We start from the raw sequence: 16,061 nt of genomic DNA on the forward strand, positions 1-16,061 counted from the left end.
AAAGAGAAGGAAAAGAAGAAAAGAGAGGCTAGTGACATGATCAGGGGTGAAATGCACAGGTGCACGGTAACTTGAACATCACCATCCCAGCCCATGCACAAAGCCCACTGCTAGAAACAGGCCTGCAGAGCAGTCGCTTGACTCCTGAAATGCTTTGCAGGCTAAGGGGGAGGTTGAGGATATCAGAACTCTGGGCTACCCACGCACTTCATCCTTAATAAATGCATGCTCAAAAGCAGCATCTTATTTAGTAGCACCACAGAGAACAAGCACCCAAAGCTCACGTCTTCCCTGGGTACTTGCAAGGACACAGGCACTCCATAATGGTCATGCCTGTCTCTGCCAGGTGCTGGGCAGAAAGCTGCTGCTCCTGCCTGCTGAGGGGCACAAACAACGTTCTGGGAAACAATATGGTAGATTTCAGCATGCAAGAAGGCATACAGGGCATTTGCAACCTCAAAAAATTATTGTGGCCAAAAGAATCTGCACCAGGGGAGATATATGCTCCAAGAGTGGATAATGCTGTGCATAATTCAGCAGTTTTCAGTGGATGCAAACATAAAAGCTTTTATAGCAAGGCAGAGCAGTGAATAGGAGGCTCGGCTCCTCAGCATTACCAGTGCATCAGAAGGCCCTATTCTGTTTCTGAGACACTGGGATAGGACCTCCAAAGGCGTTTATAGGTCTAAACCAGGTGAATGTGTCTCTTGTCTTCCTCCCCTTATTGCCCATATCTTAAAGGAATTGCTCAGAACAAGCATCTGTTTTTTCTTGAATGTAAGCACACGACAAGGCACATCGGACGTGAGCATACATATCCAGCTAAGCCTTTATCCATCTAAGCACCGGCAGCAGTGCCTGTATCCAGTCTGCAGCAGTAACCTCCACGTGGAACAGAAACCAGAAGACATCCCTTGGACCCTCCCTAAAAGCCCAAGTTTCTCACCTGGTTTCTTCAGTGGCCATGTAGAAAACATCATCTGGTGCATCAATCCAGTTCATCCTCCTCCTTTTCACTGGAGGCATGGATCCACCACGAATTAATCGGACTTTTGTTGGGTATGATTTCCCATTGAGCAGCAAGTTTCGGCTTGGTCCCTGACGTGATACATAAAGAAGCACAGTTAGGGGCTGCAACAAACCTGCAACAGCATGCGATAAGCACTCAAACCAAGGAGAAGAGAATTAAGAGCTTTCATATTGGTTGTTCAGAGGCTCTGCAAAACATGTACCCTTCTTGCCCATGACTGAATGCAGAGTTCACACAAAAGCAATTGTCCACAAGCAGTAGAAGTTAGGCACCTCCATTGTACAACAGGGCAGCAATGTTCAGCGACAGAACACATTGTAAATGGAAGGCGTCGCCAATAATCTGTTGTTTGTGTCTGAAAGATGACATCAAGTTTGAAAGACCGAGCACGTGACTTGGATTTCAGCTGCTACCATAAACCTAGAGCAACTCCATTGATTCCAGGGAAGGAAATCAAGCTCCACAGCACATGCAATAGAAAAGTTTGAATTTACATTTATTCTGGGGCACCAAACTTACTCACGTCCTTTTTGTTCTAAGGAGGTTAATATTTAATGATGATGGTGTATAGTTAAGTTATTGTAAACAAATCTAGAACTACGAAGCTTAACATCTCTCATCATAAAACCCCTTTAGCATTTAACAACACGAATTTCCCAAATAGGATACGTTCCCTTTGTGAAATGACACAGCTCTATTGTTTTCCAGACCCCACAGCCCCCTTCCACTCAACTGGCATAATGTGAGCTGTTAATGAGAGAGGTGCAGATGCAAGGGAGCAAAAGATTAAGCTTCGCAAACGCAGCAGTCCTTGATCATTTGAAGTCCAGTTCTGCTGCCCCTCTTCCTGCTGATTAGCACATTGAGAAATCCCACTGAAATCCCTAACACTGGGCAGTCAGGAAAGATGCAAAATAAGGGCCCAGAAAAATTGATATGCATGAATTAAAGCTGGTCAGAAAACGCCAAGAAGTGCCAGACAATTTGATTCTGGTACATCACAGGCCAGGCCACCTCCCCTGATGCACCAAGGCTTCCCATTGAGCGTGAAATGGGAAACTGAGCGCGTTCAGGAGGGGGGTCCCACCTGGGAGAGCCACCCCAAAGGGAAAGGTGGGGACACGAGGTGTACTCAAGCCCTAAAATGGGCAGACAATGGCAAAAGCCTACTCAACTTATTACGTGCAGACTTCAGTTTGTTCAACAAGAGAGGAAAAAAAAAGAAACCACCCTGCATCTGTCCCGTTTTATCTGGAGGAGAAAATAAAAACCGAGGAATGACTTTTTTTGACCAGCCTTAATCAACTATGTTAGACATATCTGCTTCTTGTCAAACATGAGGGCTTTACAGCTAACCAAACAAACCCCCACCTTTTAGAACCCTAACCTCTTTAAAACTGTTGTACACGAGTACAATAACAATTTGATTTCTTAGTTGCCCAGCTCCATGTTATACACAACGTTGGCACCACAGCAAACCACGGAAATACTTCAAGAAATGGCTTTTATATTCGAGGTTTAATAAGGAAAAGGCTTCCAATGAAAGGCTTTTGTCTCCTCTGCCCCTCCAGATTTCTCCAAGAACATTCTTCCATTCATGCTGTGACGGATAGCCTCTCCCCACGTGCTATATATGCAGAACAACTCCTGAGAGAGTTCTTGGAAATACCCAGGAGGGGGGACCTGTGTGCTTCAGAGTCACCTTTTCTCTACCTGCACAGAGCAATGTTTCAAATGGCACATCCTGAAACGTGGGCCTTCAGTTTTCAGTTCAGTAGCATCTTTTATCAAGTAGCCAGAAGTGAGGCAGTTCGGGGTCCCCACCCTCGTAGCTCACAAGTGTTAGGTTGTCACACTGCACCGAGCTGGTTTATGCAGCAGACACAAACAAGTAGCCAGTCTCCTCCGTGACAAGAAGTGAAGCAGAATGCAGTGAGAAATGTAATTTGTCGCTTCATACCAGATGTTCAAAGTAAGAAACCAGATGAATGCTCCATTATTACCAGCTGAACAGCATTCTCCAGGTACAGCCTCCTGCTACTGCCCACATCACTATGTTGAGTGCTTATGGTCACTTTTCAGTGCCCATCGTTCAGACCTGATTTATCCACGTTGGAGTGACTCTGCTGACACTCTGCACTGTGGCAGTTCACCCGCTGAGGCCAACTCCACTCCATCAGCACCCCAAGCAGATCTTCTCTGGCCACAGATACAACTGTGCTTCAAGCTCTCTCCCATGAGCAGAGAGATGTAAGACCGAGGTCTCACAAAAACTACCAGGGAAGGGACAAAGTGATGCACAGCCTTTGTGCTGGCCCCTTCTCATGACATTCACTCTGGTGTGACAGCATTTTGCCAGAGATGCATCAGTCAGACTGGCTATTTGCTTCTGTCCTTTGATAAATCTCAGCATCGTGGATGAAAGGAATCGTTATTACTCCAGAAAAAAATAATAATAATAAAAGAACATAAAAGCAGCAGCATTCTCAGAAGACAAACTCGCACACCAACTTCCTAAAGAAAAAAACAAAACAGAACAGACTTTTCCAAACAAACCCTTCCATCGTGGAAAGCCTTCCTCCTTCAGTGAAACACATTCCATCTAGAAACACATCCCAGAGCTTTGCTATAAACAGCCGCTCAGTTTCCATAGGAGCAGAAAGAAAACGTTCCATTCAGAACAGTCTCATTAATGTAATCGCCGACGTGAGTTTCCAATTTTATTCAATCATTTGGACCTTTCATATGCCCCCAAAACAATTGTTTATTCAAGTTTACTGAGGAACTGGGAAGCGTGACCAGCTGCAAACAGCAAAGATGGAAGTGAAGCACTACGGTTTAATGGGGTGTTCTATCTAGAGAGGGTTAATAGTAATTGTTTTTCTTTTCCCTGTTTTGGTTAAACGAGCATTCTCTTACCATTTGTCTGGTTTGTCCGTGGTTAGGCAGACCTAACAAACAGGAAAGAGAATAGAGCTGGTAAGACCATTGCTTTGCCAAGACAGAAAAAGTACAAAATCAAAACACGCAACTACGATCGCAACTGTGTTGTTTTGCTAAAAAAAATAGAAATAAAGAGTTTTCTACCACACTAACTTCTCCCCTCCTTGGAGTGTAACTGGGAGGAGAGCTTCCTTAACAAGGTGGTTTGCAGAGCAGAGCCCCCAGGTTAAAAACATTTCGTTTGCTCAGTCTTCTCTCCGTTTATTCACACCGTCCAACTACCACTGCAACACACCTCTTCTTCTAGACCTGAAGTTTTCCTCAAGTCCTTGGGAAAAACTGACGTTCTGGTTGGAGGAATTTACTGGTACCGAGGAGGAGAAAGTGGAAGGTATGATACTGTCAAGACAGCAACAATAACATCTTTCCTGTCATCCGTAGGTGCCCGGGGAACAACTCGCTCAGATGTCAGCTCCAAGCTGACTGCAGAGCTAACCTGCTCTCGCCTACCACTGCTAAATCCTTCCACAGGCTCAGCTCCATCCATCACTGGGCACAGCCCTCCACACAAAGCCCTCCTCCAGCAGCACAACCAGTGCCAGGAGGCACCAGGGCTTGGTTTTACACTTCCTACCCCACCGGATACCCCATCACACCACCACGAGGTATGCGCTGCGCCGTTCCTCGCTATGATGAGAGCCTGCAGGCCTTGGGACACAAGAGAACAAAGTGCTGCTCTAAGGCAGCAGGGTATGGCACAGAAAGGACTAGTAGATCCAAGAAACACTTCTGTTACCACCACTTGGTTTCCTGAGATGCACGCTCCCAGAAAACACCGTTTCATTAACATTAAAGTGCCAAGCCACATTTCTCAGCCCCTTCTGGCTGAGGACCAAGAAGGTTGGTGTAACAAAGCAAACACATAGTACTGGTGCCACCACCAGCTACAGAAGCAGCGACTAACTCTGCTTTCACATTACTAACAAGCTTCCCAGCACAACTCTTTCAGTTTGGCATTTGCCATTTCTCACCGTTAGCCAGCTAAGCTGGGATAAAAACAGCAACATCTCTATGGAATCCAGCAAAACCAGACCAGTACAGGTGATGGTTTGTACTCCAGCAGATTCCTTGCAATCCTCCTTGGTAAAAGCAAACAACACAGGCATGGCAGGAAACACAAAGCACAGCCATGTGCTGCGAGGGAGAAGGGCGCAATGGGGGACGCTTTGCTGAGCACTGAGCATCACAACACCACATTAGCAATCAACAGTTTACATAAGGTTTATAGCAAGTTTGTTTTCATTCAGTAGAGGCGTATGCTATTGGCTATTTCAAACATGAGGACACATGCTTTTTGCAATGCTTTTGTGGTTAAGTATCCAAAGAGATGAAGGAACAGTTGCCAAAATGACTTCCACCAAATCTGCAGAACAGATGTGCCACGCACCAAGACGACCAGTAACAACCTCTGGATGTTAACACAAGCAATGTGAGTGCCAGATAATTGCTCCTCTTTCACACAGGAGCAGCAACACCCAGCTGTAGGCAGCTGCATGTGCCTGGACAAAGAGACAGTGCCTGCTGGGACAGCAGAGCCAGCAGGACACGGCCTGGAGCCACTGGCTGCAGCCCAGAAGCTGAGCTCTAGAGCTTGCCTTCTTCCTCTCCCTTCCCTAACAGGAAGATAGTCCTTTCCTTATTCACAGGAGCTCTGGGAGATGTAAATCCACGGATGCTAGGCCTTGGATTGAAGCCACGCATTTCATGCTAACCACACTCAGGATTAGCTCTTTTCTCATACTAGCAAATATGAGCCTACAGGAGAAGCCGATACGTGGCTGCTGCTGGTTGTACAACAGACAGTAGAACTGTTAATCCTCAGCACCAGAATTAACCCAGAATACTCCAGGGACTGGCACAGGCTGAAGGCCAGCTCTGAGCCCCAAAGCTTCCAGTCCTCACGCAGTGAAGAAACAATGGTCTACAAGAGGGACACCCTCGGCCATAAGCTCTGGCTTCTGGAATAGGCTGCACGTAACAAAATATTGCTTCAGTAAAATAAGACACAAAGAGATACGATTTCCATACAATTCATGCTCCTGCTACCATAGCAATAAGGCAGCAGTTAGCTACTTCTCCCCTCAGTCACACTCTGATAACTAGAATTTGAAAGAATCAATATAAAAACAGACACTAGGAATACCAGCTTCGGTTTGCAATACAAATAATCACAGTAGAAGCAGAAGCAGCTGAAGTGCTGCTGCTAAGTGAGCAACTTTCACCCAGGTCAGTCACCTAAGAGGAGCAGACAGTGTAACATCTGCAACCCACTGCAGCACAGCTGTCACAGCAACAGGATGCAGCTGTGCTGGAAACCATGGATCCTCACCCAGAGGTTTTAGTGGCTTCTGTGCAAGAGATGAGCTCTATCAGAGACGCACCTGTAAGAACCAAACCAAGTATCACAAAGCAAAAAGGTCTACAGTGATGACTCCAAGCAGGTCTTCCACTCTTTTGCAGTCAAAGGCACTGACACACATTCTAAAACCTCAAGACCACACATGGGTTTTTTTTTTCTGTAGCACTGAGAAAGCTCAAGGCAATAGAAAAACTCTCCCCATTCAGTTCCTCCTGCCAAAATTACTACTATTCAGTGTAAGTACCAGGAAGTCCCAGAGGATTAGGGGAAGGTGAGGTAAACAACATACACCTGCAGATGCCCTTTGCTACAGACCCTTCTACGCTGTTACTGAAATGGCAACCAAACAACCAAGCAGAGCACAGAGTTGAACAGAGCAAGCCTCCACTCCTGACAACTTGGTGACCTCAGTTCCCCAGGCAGAAGCACAATTACAGATGAGATTTCAGTCCAAAGCAAAGTCACAGCAGGTCACAATGGCCCAGTGAACCCTTCACTCTTGAACGATCAAAGCTGCAGATATCGCCTCGATCTACCAACCTGGTTCTTCTCACCTAACAATCTCCTACCACCTGGAGCTAACTCTCACTTTAATAAAGGAGTGAATAGCAAACAGTAACTTCCTGCATACCCCAGGAGCACGCCACGGGGGTAAGGAGAGCTGGCACCAACACCTGGAGGGGAAGGTGGGCTCTGGTTTCCTGTTGGGAGAGCAAACCAGCACACCCAGTCCCTCTGACACCTGAGGAGAGACTTGCATGCCCCTTGCTGCTGCAATTCTGGTTGCTGCATGATGACCCTAGCACCTGAATACCATCCAGAAACCACTCCCACAGCTCAAATTCAGCCTCCTTTTTCCTTTTCTAAGCCACACATAACACATAACTGCCACGCTGAAAAGGAGGAGAGCCTAAATCTTCAGCAGCACACCCAGCATTGCCTGGAGCGGAGGTATTTTCAGCTATCATGAAGAAGCTGCAGAATAAGCATCAAGCACTGCTGTTCTCCTACTTGGGTACGAGTCCTCCAGCACTTCTCTGTGCTGGAACACACACACCACTGCCTATACACTTTCAGACCACGTGACAGTGCAGCACAACAAGCATGCACAGAGCTGACCCTGGTATCAAGGCAGAAAGAAGAGCAGCCCAGCCTCCAGCCCCTGACAATAAACTGATGCTTTTCCATTCTTTGTTCCTAGAACTTACTCACTCCACTCTTCAGCATATGGACCGTGCAGAAAAATACAGGCCCTCCATCTTGTGTGAGCCTCGTTTTTTATCTTTTCAATCTACACAGGCATCACTCACTCACTGATGGCATTCTGCTTTCAATTCTGCTTACCGAAGAGAAGTATCACATGAGAACATGCAATATGCAGCAACATTCATAAGCACGTCTTCACTTACAAGGAAAACAGAGAACTCAGTCAGTACTCTCACAACCAGTCAGCTTAAAACACAGGCCACGCTAAAATACACTGCTTTCCAAATCCACGTGCTCTTTATGTGCATTTTCCTTTTCCAGAAGCACTCCTGCAGGGACTCCACCTTTCCTAGCCGTAACAAAAACACCAACAGCACCACATCTGTGAGCAAGCTATTAAAAAAAAGAAGCATGCATGAATGAGGTATGATGAACAAGGACTTGCTTTCCAAATTAGTGGTTCACTGGCAAAAAAAATCTGTTGACATACACACACACACAGTTTTTGTAAGCCTGTGAGAAGGCCTCAGTGCCTCTCTGACACTGCTGAGAGTGTGGCCCCACTGTGAACAGATTGAGGGCCCACCTTCCAGCAATCAAAGGCTATAAACCTTCAGGAATACAAGTGCAACAAGCAGAACAGATCAGAAATTGTAGCTGACACCACCTAGACTACACTTTCTTCAAATTCTCTTGTATATGAAAACAATGTTAAAATTGCAATTTACTTACCTAAGTAAGTTCCTACCAAGATTGGCAAAGGAAAAGGGAAAAAAAAGATCTAAGGTTAAAAAAAAGGGAAAGGTTCACATAGTTCAGAATACAGCAGCCCAGCCCCATGCAACAAATACAGAGACACAGACTGGTTCGTTCATAATGGGACACAGAAGTGATTGCTTGTTGGACAGATAAACCCAAGACAACATTAAACAACCAGCATTCCAAATAAGTAATTCCAAACAGAGCAGCTTGAATTTTGTACAACTAGTTGTTCATTATCCACCTCCTTCCATTAACCCCAGCACACAAGCTTTGCTGCATTTGGACAGACGTTCCTAAAACACTCAGTCTAAGAGTTCACACTGGTGTAATCTGCAGAGCCTCACAGATGATGTGTTTGTTGGTGCAAAGCTGGACCTCCCAGCTACAGGGAGCCAGCAGCTCCATTGGCCCAGCAGGTCCTGGCTCCTTCTGAATACATCTCACTACTACTCACCCTCATTCCTACAGGGCATGGTACACACTCTGCTCAACTGTTAAACACACTGAGTGGTTAAGAAATAAGTCATGAAGCCACACATCTGACCTGCCATAGGGTTTGGTGATTCTAACTATATAAACTAGAAATGACTGAATTGCTTGCTATTGTTAGAAGTACTGTACTTTATATATGCATATATATGATACATATCACACACAGACTCCACATACACATAGAAATTCAGGCTTTGTATCATTGGGGTCATTTGCAATTCTGCCTCTGCATTCTTAACCATTCATTTATTCATTCATTTCTTCTCGGATTAATTGCACCTGCTCCCAACAAGGCCTTGGGATACACACTCTACTTGCATTAAATCCATCTTTACATCTTATTTCGTGTCATCACTCATAAATTAAATGGTTTTTCACTCTTTGATCCACAGAGTGAAAAGTCCATCTCCCCACTTCATTTCCAGTTCTTATCTCTGTAACACCAAAAGGAACTCGTCATAGCATCATGGCTAAGCTGGAGACGGTGGGGAAAAAAAAGAATCACTCAACATCTGAATACAAAACACTAAGTAAAATTCTCAAAAATACTGAGATTTTGGCATAAGATCTAAACCAAACAAAGTGCATGGGCTCATGGGTCCAATAAGCATCACAAGCAACCTGCCATTCCTCCCAGCAATGCAACTGCTGGCAAGAAATAGTCACTGCCTCAAGCAGCACCAAGCATCTTCTCTCCTGGCCCTAACATTACATTGAGCTGGATATGAATAGCTAAAGCCAGGACCTCTCCCAGTACTGCGTTATCATTTCCCAAGGGAGCAGTACTGGCATTTGTTTACAGCCATTCCTGGCTGGGCAGGGGTACTGGCCAGGTATCCTCAACTTTGGAAGTGTCACTGCTGATAAAGGCAAAATCTTAACGCAGCTTATGCATCAAGGTGACATCAGTATTTTGCAAAGCCTAACTCATTCCAAAAGCCCTTTCTGGCTCAGTCTGGATTCCTGCCTAGCTGATGCCAGAGAACTTCCCTGTATTCCCACCTCAACAGCTGTTATTGATCACAAATACTATTCCTGTTTTCGTGTTCATCTCTTGATAATTACACTAATGCCACTCTAGGCTCACGAAGCCGCAATGCTTCCAGCTCTAGGAGTTCATTCACGTTGTCACAGAAGGAGCTGAGGAACAACAAACCAGAACACATTAAATTTGATCGACGCCCCATTTTGCTCCAGAAACACCCAGCAGCAGAAGCAAGGTGTTCCAACAGTTAATTCATCTCACTCAAAGATCTGCAGCTTGTTTCCAGCCCAAGTCTTCCTGCTGTACCTTCTGGCTGCTGCAGCTCATTATTCCGGTCCCAGCTAGACTAAATAGCCCTCTATTATTACACTTCTGCTGCTCTTCTCAGCAGACACAAACATCTACAACTTCTGCTTCAATAGGACTGTTTTCCATGATGCAGTGTGTTTTTCATGCCTTCATTTCCACAGCTCTCCCTCTCCAGCTTCTCAGCGTATTACATGGAGCACGATCCACTACCACTTTTATCAGTGGATGTTTGTTGCTAGGAAAAGCCTTCCCTCTTTGTTCCTGCTACTCCTTCATGCTCCCTCTCTTTCTGCCAATTTTAGAGTGCACGTGACGACCTCGAAAAGCTCATTTGATTAGATGAAAGCTAGCATGGTGCAAGGGAAAAAACCTCACAGTGCTCCCTCCCTTCACCCTGTAGGGATCTGTATGGAAGAGCATCACACAGACCCCATGCTGAACAGCTGGAAGGACAAAAGCAACCGTGGTCCAGAAAATAAAACGTCCCTTCATCTTCCCTAGAGTCATTCACAGCCAATATAGTCTGAAGAGCACCAGAACATAAATGGAAAAAAGGAATAAATGTATACATTTTTAACATCTCCTTGTATTCTACAGCTTATGAGACTCCCTGTGCTTCTCATGTCCCAAAAGCAGAGATCTGCACGAGTTTGCCCATGCAGCCCAACGCCAAAGGAGTGCTGGGAAAGACAGGGCATGGCCTAATGATGCCTGTAATGCAATTTAAAGAGGGAAAACAGAGATATGGATGAAAGAATTATGCTTTTCTATAAAACAAAGTGGAAGGGGAAAAAAAGAAGTGATGTGAATTTTCCTGTTCTCGGAATTGAAGCATCAGACAAAACTCTGGCTGACTGTCCAGACGAACCACATCTGAAGTTTGGAAAGTTTTGGCTGCAGAGGGTTGAACAGGGAAGATGGAGAACAAGGATAGCTAAAAGGTATTCAGCTGGAATTACAGTAGCAAGAGAAAGAGCAACATTTCCAAGCAAAAATCTGAAGTACTCTCAACATTCCAGCAATTTCCAATGTTTCCATAGTTAGTTACATTAGTTCAGGCTGCTGCTCAGTGACAGTGGGCTCCTTTTCTTTTCATCCTTGCTCTCTCCCCACCAACGTTCCCATTTCCCAGCCTTTCCTTTGCTCCCGCTACTACTTCTCTTCACAGGAAGCTCAAGCTCCAGATGAAATGGTCTTCAGCCTCCAACCTTTCTCCTCTCAGTCACCACTTTGGTACACCCACCCAACTATTCCCATATTTAGCAGAACATCCACAGCACTTCATTAATTAGGCTTTTCTGAGGGCTGAATTCCAAAAAGGAAAGCAAAGCAACCCCTTGAGTCCATACTGCTTTAGGAGCTGGCCACCAGGAAAGCCATACTGACCCATCACACACTGCCAGCTCCGCAACCCATCACCCCTTACAGCACAGATAGCATCCCCCATAAGTTTGGAAGTAATAGCCCGGCACCAAAAGGCTTTTATCACCAGTTTTCAGCAAAGAGACTTCAGCTGAAGCCCACTATACCAGCTACCTGCTGTCAGAATTCAGAGGCTCTGACACATAACCTGCCCAAACCACGAGGGATCTTCCAGGTGCCACCAGCACAGCACGTCAACAGAAAACAGACTGGATAATCCACGTAGCACAGCAATAAGTTATTATATCCTTGAAAACTGTTTCAACAGAAGTAGACAAAGTGTCTTTCAGTGTCTCCATTCAGTTGTCCTTTGCAGTAGGCTCCTATACAAAATGACCTAAACCAGCCAGTTCGCCACTGCGTACCATGGAAGAAGGAAATGCTCAGAATAGCCTTCCTGTAGTGTCTGTAGGAGCTACTTAACAAATCTGTGTTTACAAACAAGAATCTGACTGATTATAATAATTCAGCTTTACTCTCATTCATTTTTTCCTTGTGTTTTAGGACTGCTCTAATCCCAAAGTTGATCACTTCTGGATAGATCAGTTCATTCCAATCCTTTTACTCTGCCCTCATTGGCTCCTAAATTCTGGTTGCTTCACTCTCAGTGCCTTTCACCCTCTCCACAATGCTTCCATCTCATGCTCTGTCCCTCCTCTGACCTCCTCCCCTCTATCTCAACAAGAAGACCCCACATCAATAAGCCAGCGTGACCCCATTCAGAACTGTTCTGGCACAGCACAAGCAACAGGCATTAGGTAGCCATGCCCCATGCCAGCACTGCTAACCAGCTCCCGTGCAAGGCAACTGGGCACCAGCACTGAGCAGCACCAACACACACTGGCTCCACACCACAAGTGGCTGTACCAAACTTTCACCACCCGACTCCTCCTGTCTACCAGATCTCAATGCAAGCTCTTTAAGACTCATTTCTTTGCAGGCAGCTCTTCTGCTCCACCTCAGCAAAGCTTCCAGCAAACCCAGGTGTGGAAATTGAAGGGTGGTAAATGTTATTTGTTCACAACTAATCCCAACCAACAAACCTCAGCTGAACTGCTCACAGCATCCCGTTAACACTCGTTACCCAAGCAGGTAAACAGCCTGGATTTGAATCATACTAGCAGTAACATGAAGAAATGGTGCTTCAAGCCTTTTGGTGGCTGGTTGGGAACAGACAGCAGCAGGCACTTGAGAGGTGGCCCCTGCACAAGTTCATGTATGCTTCAGAGGAACACATATTCTAAGCAGCCTGGGCAAGTGCTTCCCTAGAGTTGTGCTCTGCTTACAACAAGCAAATGTTCTCTGGGTATGAAATCCAGTGCTTTCCATAGGGACAGTGAGAGGGAAGGGATGGGCTCTTCTTCCCTCCGTTGGGCCTCAACACCTCCATCCTTCAGGAGTGTGTTGTCCGCTAAGCAACTTGGCTCTCGCCTTCCTGATGAGGACATTTAACAAGGAGCAGCAGAAATGGCCGTAAGTCACCAGGAGCTGTGGACATTCCAAGCCACTGCCCGGCTCCTTCCCTCCTAACTGGACACGCTTCTGAGGAAGCCAGACTGACTGAATTGGAAGAGTGCTATTACGTTTCCCAAAACTGAAAAGCACATTAAAAACTCAGGAAGAAAGTATCAAAGGACAAGATTCCAAGGACAGCAGGGCAGTACAAAGATCGCTGTCCTCACCCTTGCTGTATTCTCCACATGCACTTCTGCATGCAAACACATATATATATATATATATATTGGTAACAGTCATCTGCTATCTCAGCCATTGCAGACAAAGCTTAACATCAGGGCATGCAGTGCGGGTCACTTAATGCCTAAACCTAAGTTTTTGTGTTTGCCTGTCTCACACTGACGTTGTATATCCCAGCTATTCCAAACTGACTGTTTGTTTGAGCTTGGATAAGCAAAATCTTCTGCATTATCCCAGATGAAAGCTTTCAAGACTGTTCTTTAGTCAAAACAGGTCGGTTTGGGTTTTTTTCCCCCACGGAAATTAAAGAAAAGAAAAGAGCTGTAATTTCTACTGCAAGTAAAGAACATGCAGGCAGCTTCACCTTGGTGAGACTGTCCACTCAACAACAGAAGAGACAGAGGCTTGAGCCTAGGACCTGGTGCAAATACCATCTTCTGCTTCTTTCGGTCAGTGTGAATTTAAAGCAGTTCAGGATGTACAAAACTCTGATTTCTTAGAAGTCAAACAGTGAAACAATAGCTAGTTTCAAACTAACCATCACAGCTTTCAGTAGTTCCACAAAACTGCTAAAAACTGTCACAGTGGAGAAATTAGTCAGCAGTTCACGGCTTCAGTACGGTTGTGTATGATTTCTTATCTGCACGTGGAAAGCTTGGAAGGTGAGCAGCATAACCACAGGTGGAAATGGTTACCCAAAGAACACAGACATCAACACAGAATGTACACACAGCATCATTAGCCACAAAGCACAGACAAGCCAGCAGATGAAACTAAAAGTCACTGTCCTAGCATAAGCTGAGCGCAGCTTCAAGGTCTTACCCCTGCTAGGCATCAACAGGCGCTTCTTCATGTTGCCTGATAGAGCACAAGTGAACAGAAAAGAGAAAAATATCACATCAGCAACCTGAACAACAGCAGTTTTATACGTTCTTAATGTTAAAACACAAACAGTAAGATATCACATGTCTGTAATCATAGGAAGTTAAAAATTAAAGGTAAAAAAAAGGAAGATTCTATTCAGCTCTATCAAAACTTCACTGCAATTTTACTCTACTATGACAGCACAAGTCTATAGGAATAAGACACAGCAAGCAATAATTGTTTTCTCTCCAAGGAAAAATCTGTAAGTCACTTAACTTGTGCTCACTTCTGGGCAGACAAAAGAGATCTCCCTCCCTGCTCAGAGCCACTACAGAGCTAAAGTTCCACTCCCTTTGTAAGGAGAGCTACCCCTCCATCTTTTCACTTCTGTTAAGATCACTTGAATTCAATAGGCCCTTTTATCATCATCTGAGGAAAAGGCTGCACTTTCTCTTCCCAGCACTCTCAGGCAACAGCAGCTCTTCAGAAAGGAGCCCTGCAATCCATGCCAGAACATCTTGTGTTTGCCTCCCACTTCAAACACCTCCCTCCGCCTTTTACTCTTGGGGAGATGAAGCCCAGCCCCCACTCATCAGAGGTTCTCAGTGCCAACAGAAGTGCAAGGCAGGAGCAGATCTGTGGCACACCAGGTCTGGCACTTCTGCCTGCCCTGCCTAAGCAGCAGCCTGCCTCTCACAACGGCACACAGCCTCTGGAGCTCTTCTGAAACCCAGGCGATCCACACTTTACAGAGCCACCTGGGAAACACACAGCTACTACCTACAAATCAAAAACCTGCAAACCTCACGAGTAAAAGGAAATATCACTGGATATGGCTATTGAGGCTTTCTTCATACTCCTCATTACAAATATATATATATATATATATAAATAAAAAGAGAAGGGAAGTTTTTTTCCCTGTCCCACTTGCCAGGTTGGTAAAGCTAGGCAGAGTTCCACTAACACAGTAACCTATGTGTACGCACCACCCAGGCAGTATGCACCATGTGCCATAAACAACACTAGAAATGGAAGATGCAACTTCCGCAGAAGGAAAAGAAAATACAACCCTAAGAATAAAAACCTGAACTTATGCCTTAATATCCTTGCATACCGAAAGGACAGAATAAGGAGCCTACGCACGCAACGGACAAGCAGCAGAAAAATATTTACCATCCATTCCATTGTGTTGTTCATAACTTCTTTTTCCCAGTATAGTTGGGGATCCATTATTAATGACAGGTGTAAACTTAGCAGGAGTCAGATTGTTGAGAGAACTGGATAAGCTCTTTGCAGGGTCTGGTTTCGGAGGACACGGATGAGATTCTGTTGTGGAACAGCAAGGAGTTGCTTGTATTAATGAAGATACTGAAGTTACAGAGCTGGAAGCAATCTGCAAACTTTCAAGGGCAACAAATATATCTTCCCTTACACAAAGGTTACCTCCACCAGTAATCTTGACTGAAGATTGCTGTTTACATAAATCATTTTTATTATATTTAGGAATTCACTTCTATCAAATATATTAAAGCTGATGTCATAACATCCACTGTTTCATGTTATCATCTTAAAATAAGAGTTGCTTACAAGAACACTTGTATATATTTCCAAAACGCTATTCTCCAGCAATCGGGTATCATTTCTGGACTGCTCTGTGTTATTTGGGCAGTCACGTAGGACCCCTAAACTCTGCACAAATCACAACTTTACCAGTTCAGCAAGGTCTGTAAAAATACAATTTTTAAGTGGTCAAAGAAGTGAGGATTCAGAGCAGTACCATTAAGAACACCGAGCCTGAACTCAACCTTCTGGCTGAGAAAGAGTCCTTCAGAGTTCAGTGGTCCAAGCTAGCTTTCTGTGGTCAGACTGCTGTAATGGCCTAAGACACGGCTTAAGGGGATCTGTAACAACCAACAGGACTAGGGAAAACTATC

The 16,061-nt window shown here is 45.1% G+C and overlaps 1 protein-coding gene across 6 annotated transcripts in view; it reads right to left on the reverse strand.

The window, feature by feature from the left end:
• MTA1 (metastasis associated 1) overlaps positions 1 to 16,061 on the reverse strand; it is a 66,318-nt gene that overhangs the window by 4,285 nt on the left and 45,972 nt on the right. For 2 of the 6 annotated variants that reach the window (XM_015290320.4, XM_040704721.2), the window contains exons 16-18: positions 15,301 to 15,453; positions 3,950 to 3,981; positions 947 to 1,098 (exon numbers count right to left, since the gene is read on the reverse strand). In XM_015290320.4, the coding sequence (XP_015145806.1) occupies positions 947 to 1,098; positions 3,950 to 3,981; positions 15,301 to 15,453 (337 nt within the window). Of the gene's footprint in view, positions 1 to 945; positions 1,099 to 3,949; positions 3,982 to 8,330; positions 8,343 to 14,085; positions 14,122 to 15,300; positions 15,454 to 16,061 lie in introns of those variants that run through there. The other 4 variants (XM_015290318.4, XM_015290319.4, NM_001012953.2 and 1 more) reach the window with 4 other exon arrangements.

This window comes from Gallus gallus, chromosome 8 (genome assembly GCF_016699485.2).
Source record: "Gallus gallus isolate bGalGal1 chromosome 8, bGalGal1.mat.broiler.GRCg7b, whole genome shotgun sequence".
Taxonomy (NCBI): Eukaryota; Metazoa; Chordata; class Aves; order Galliformes; family Phasianidae; genus Gallus; species Gallus gallus.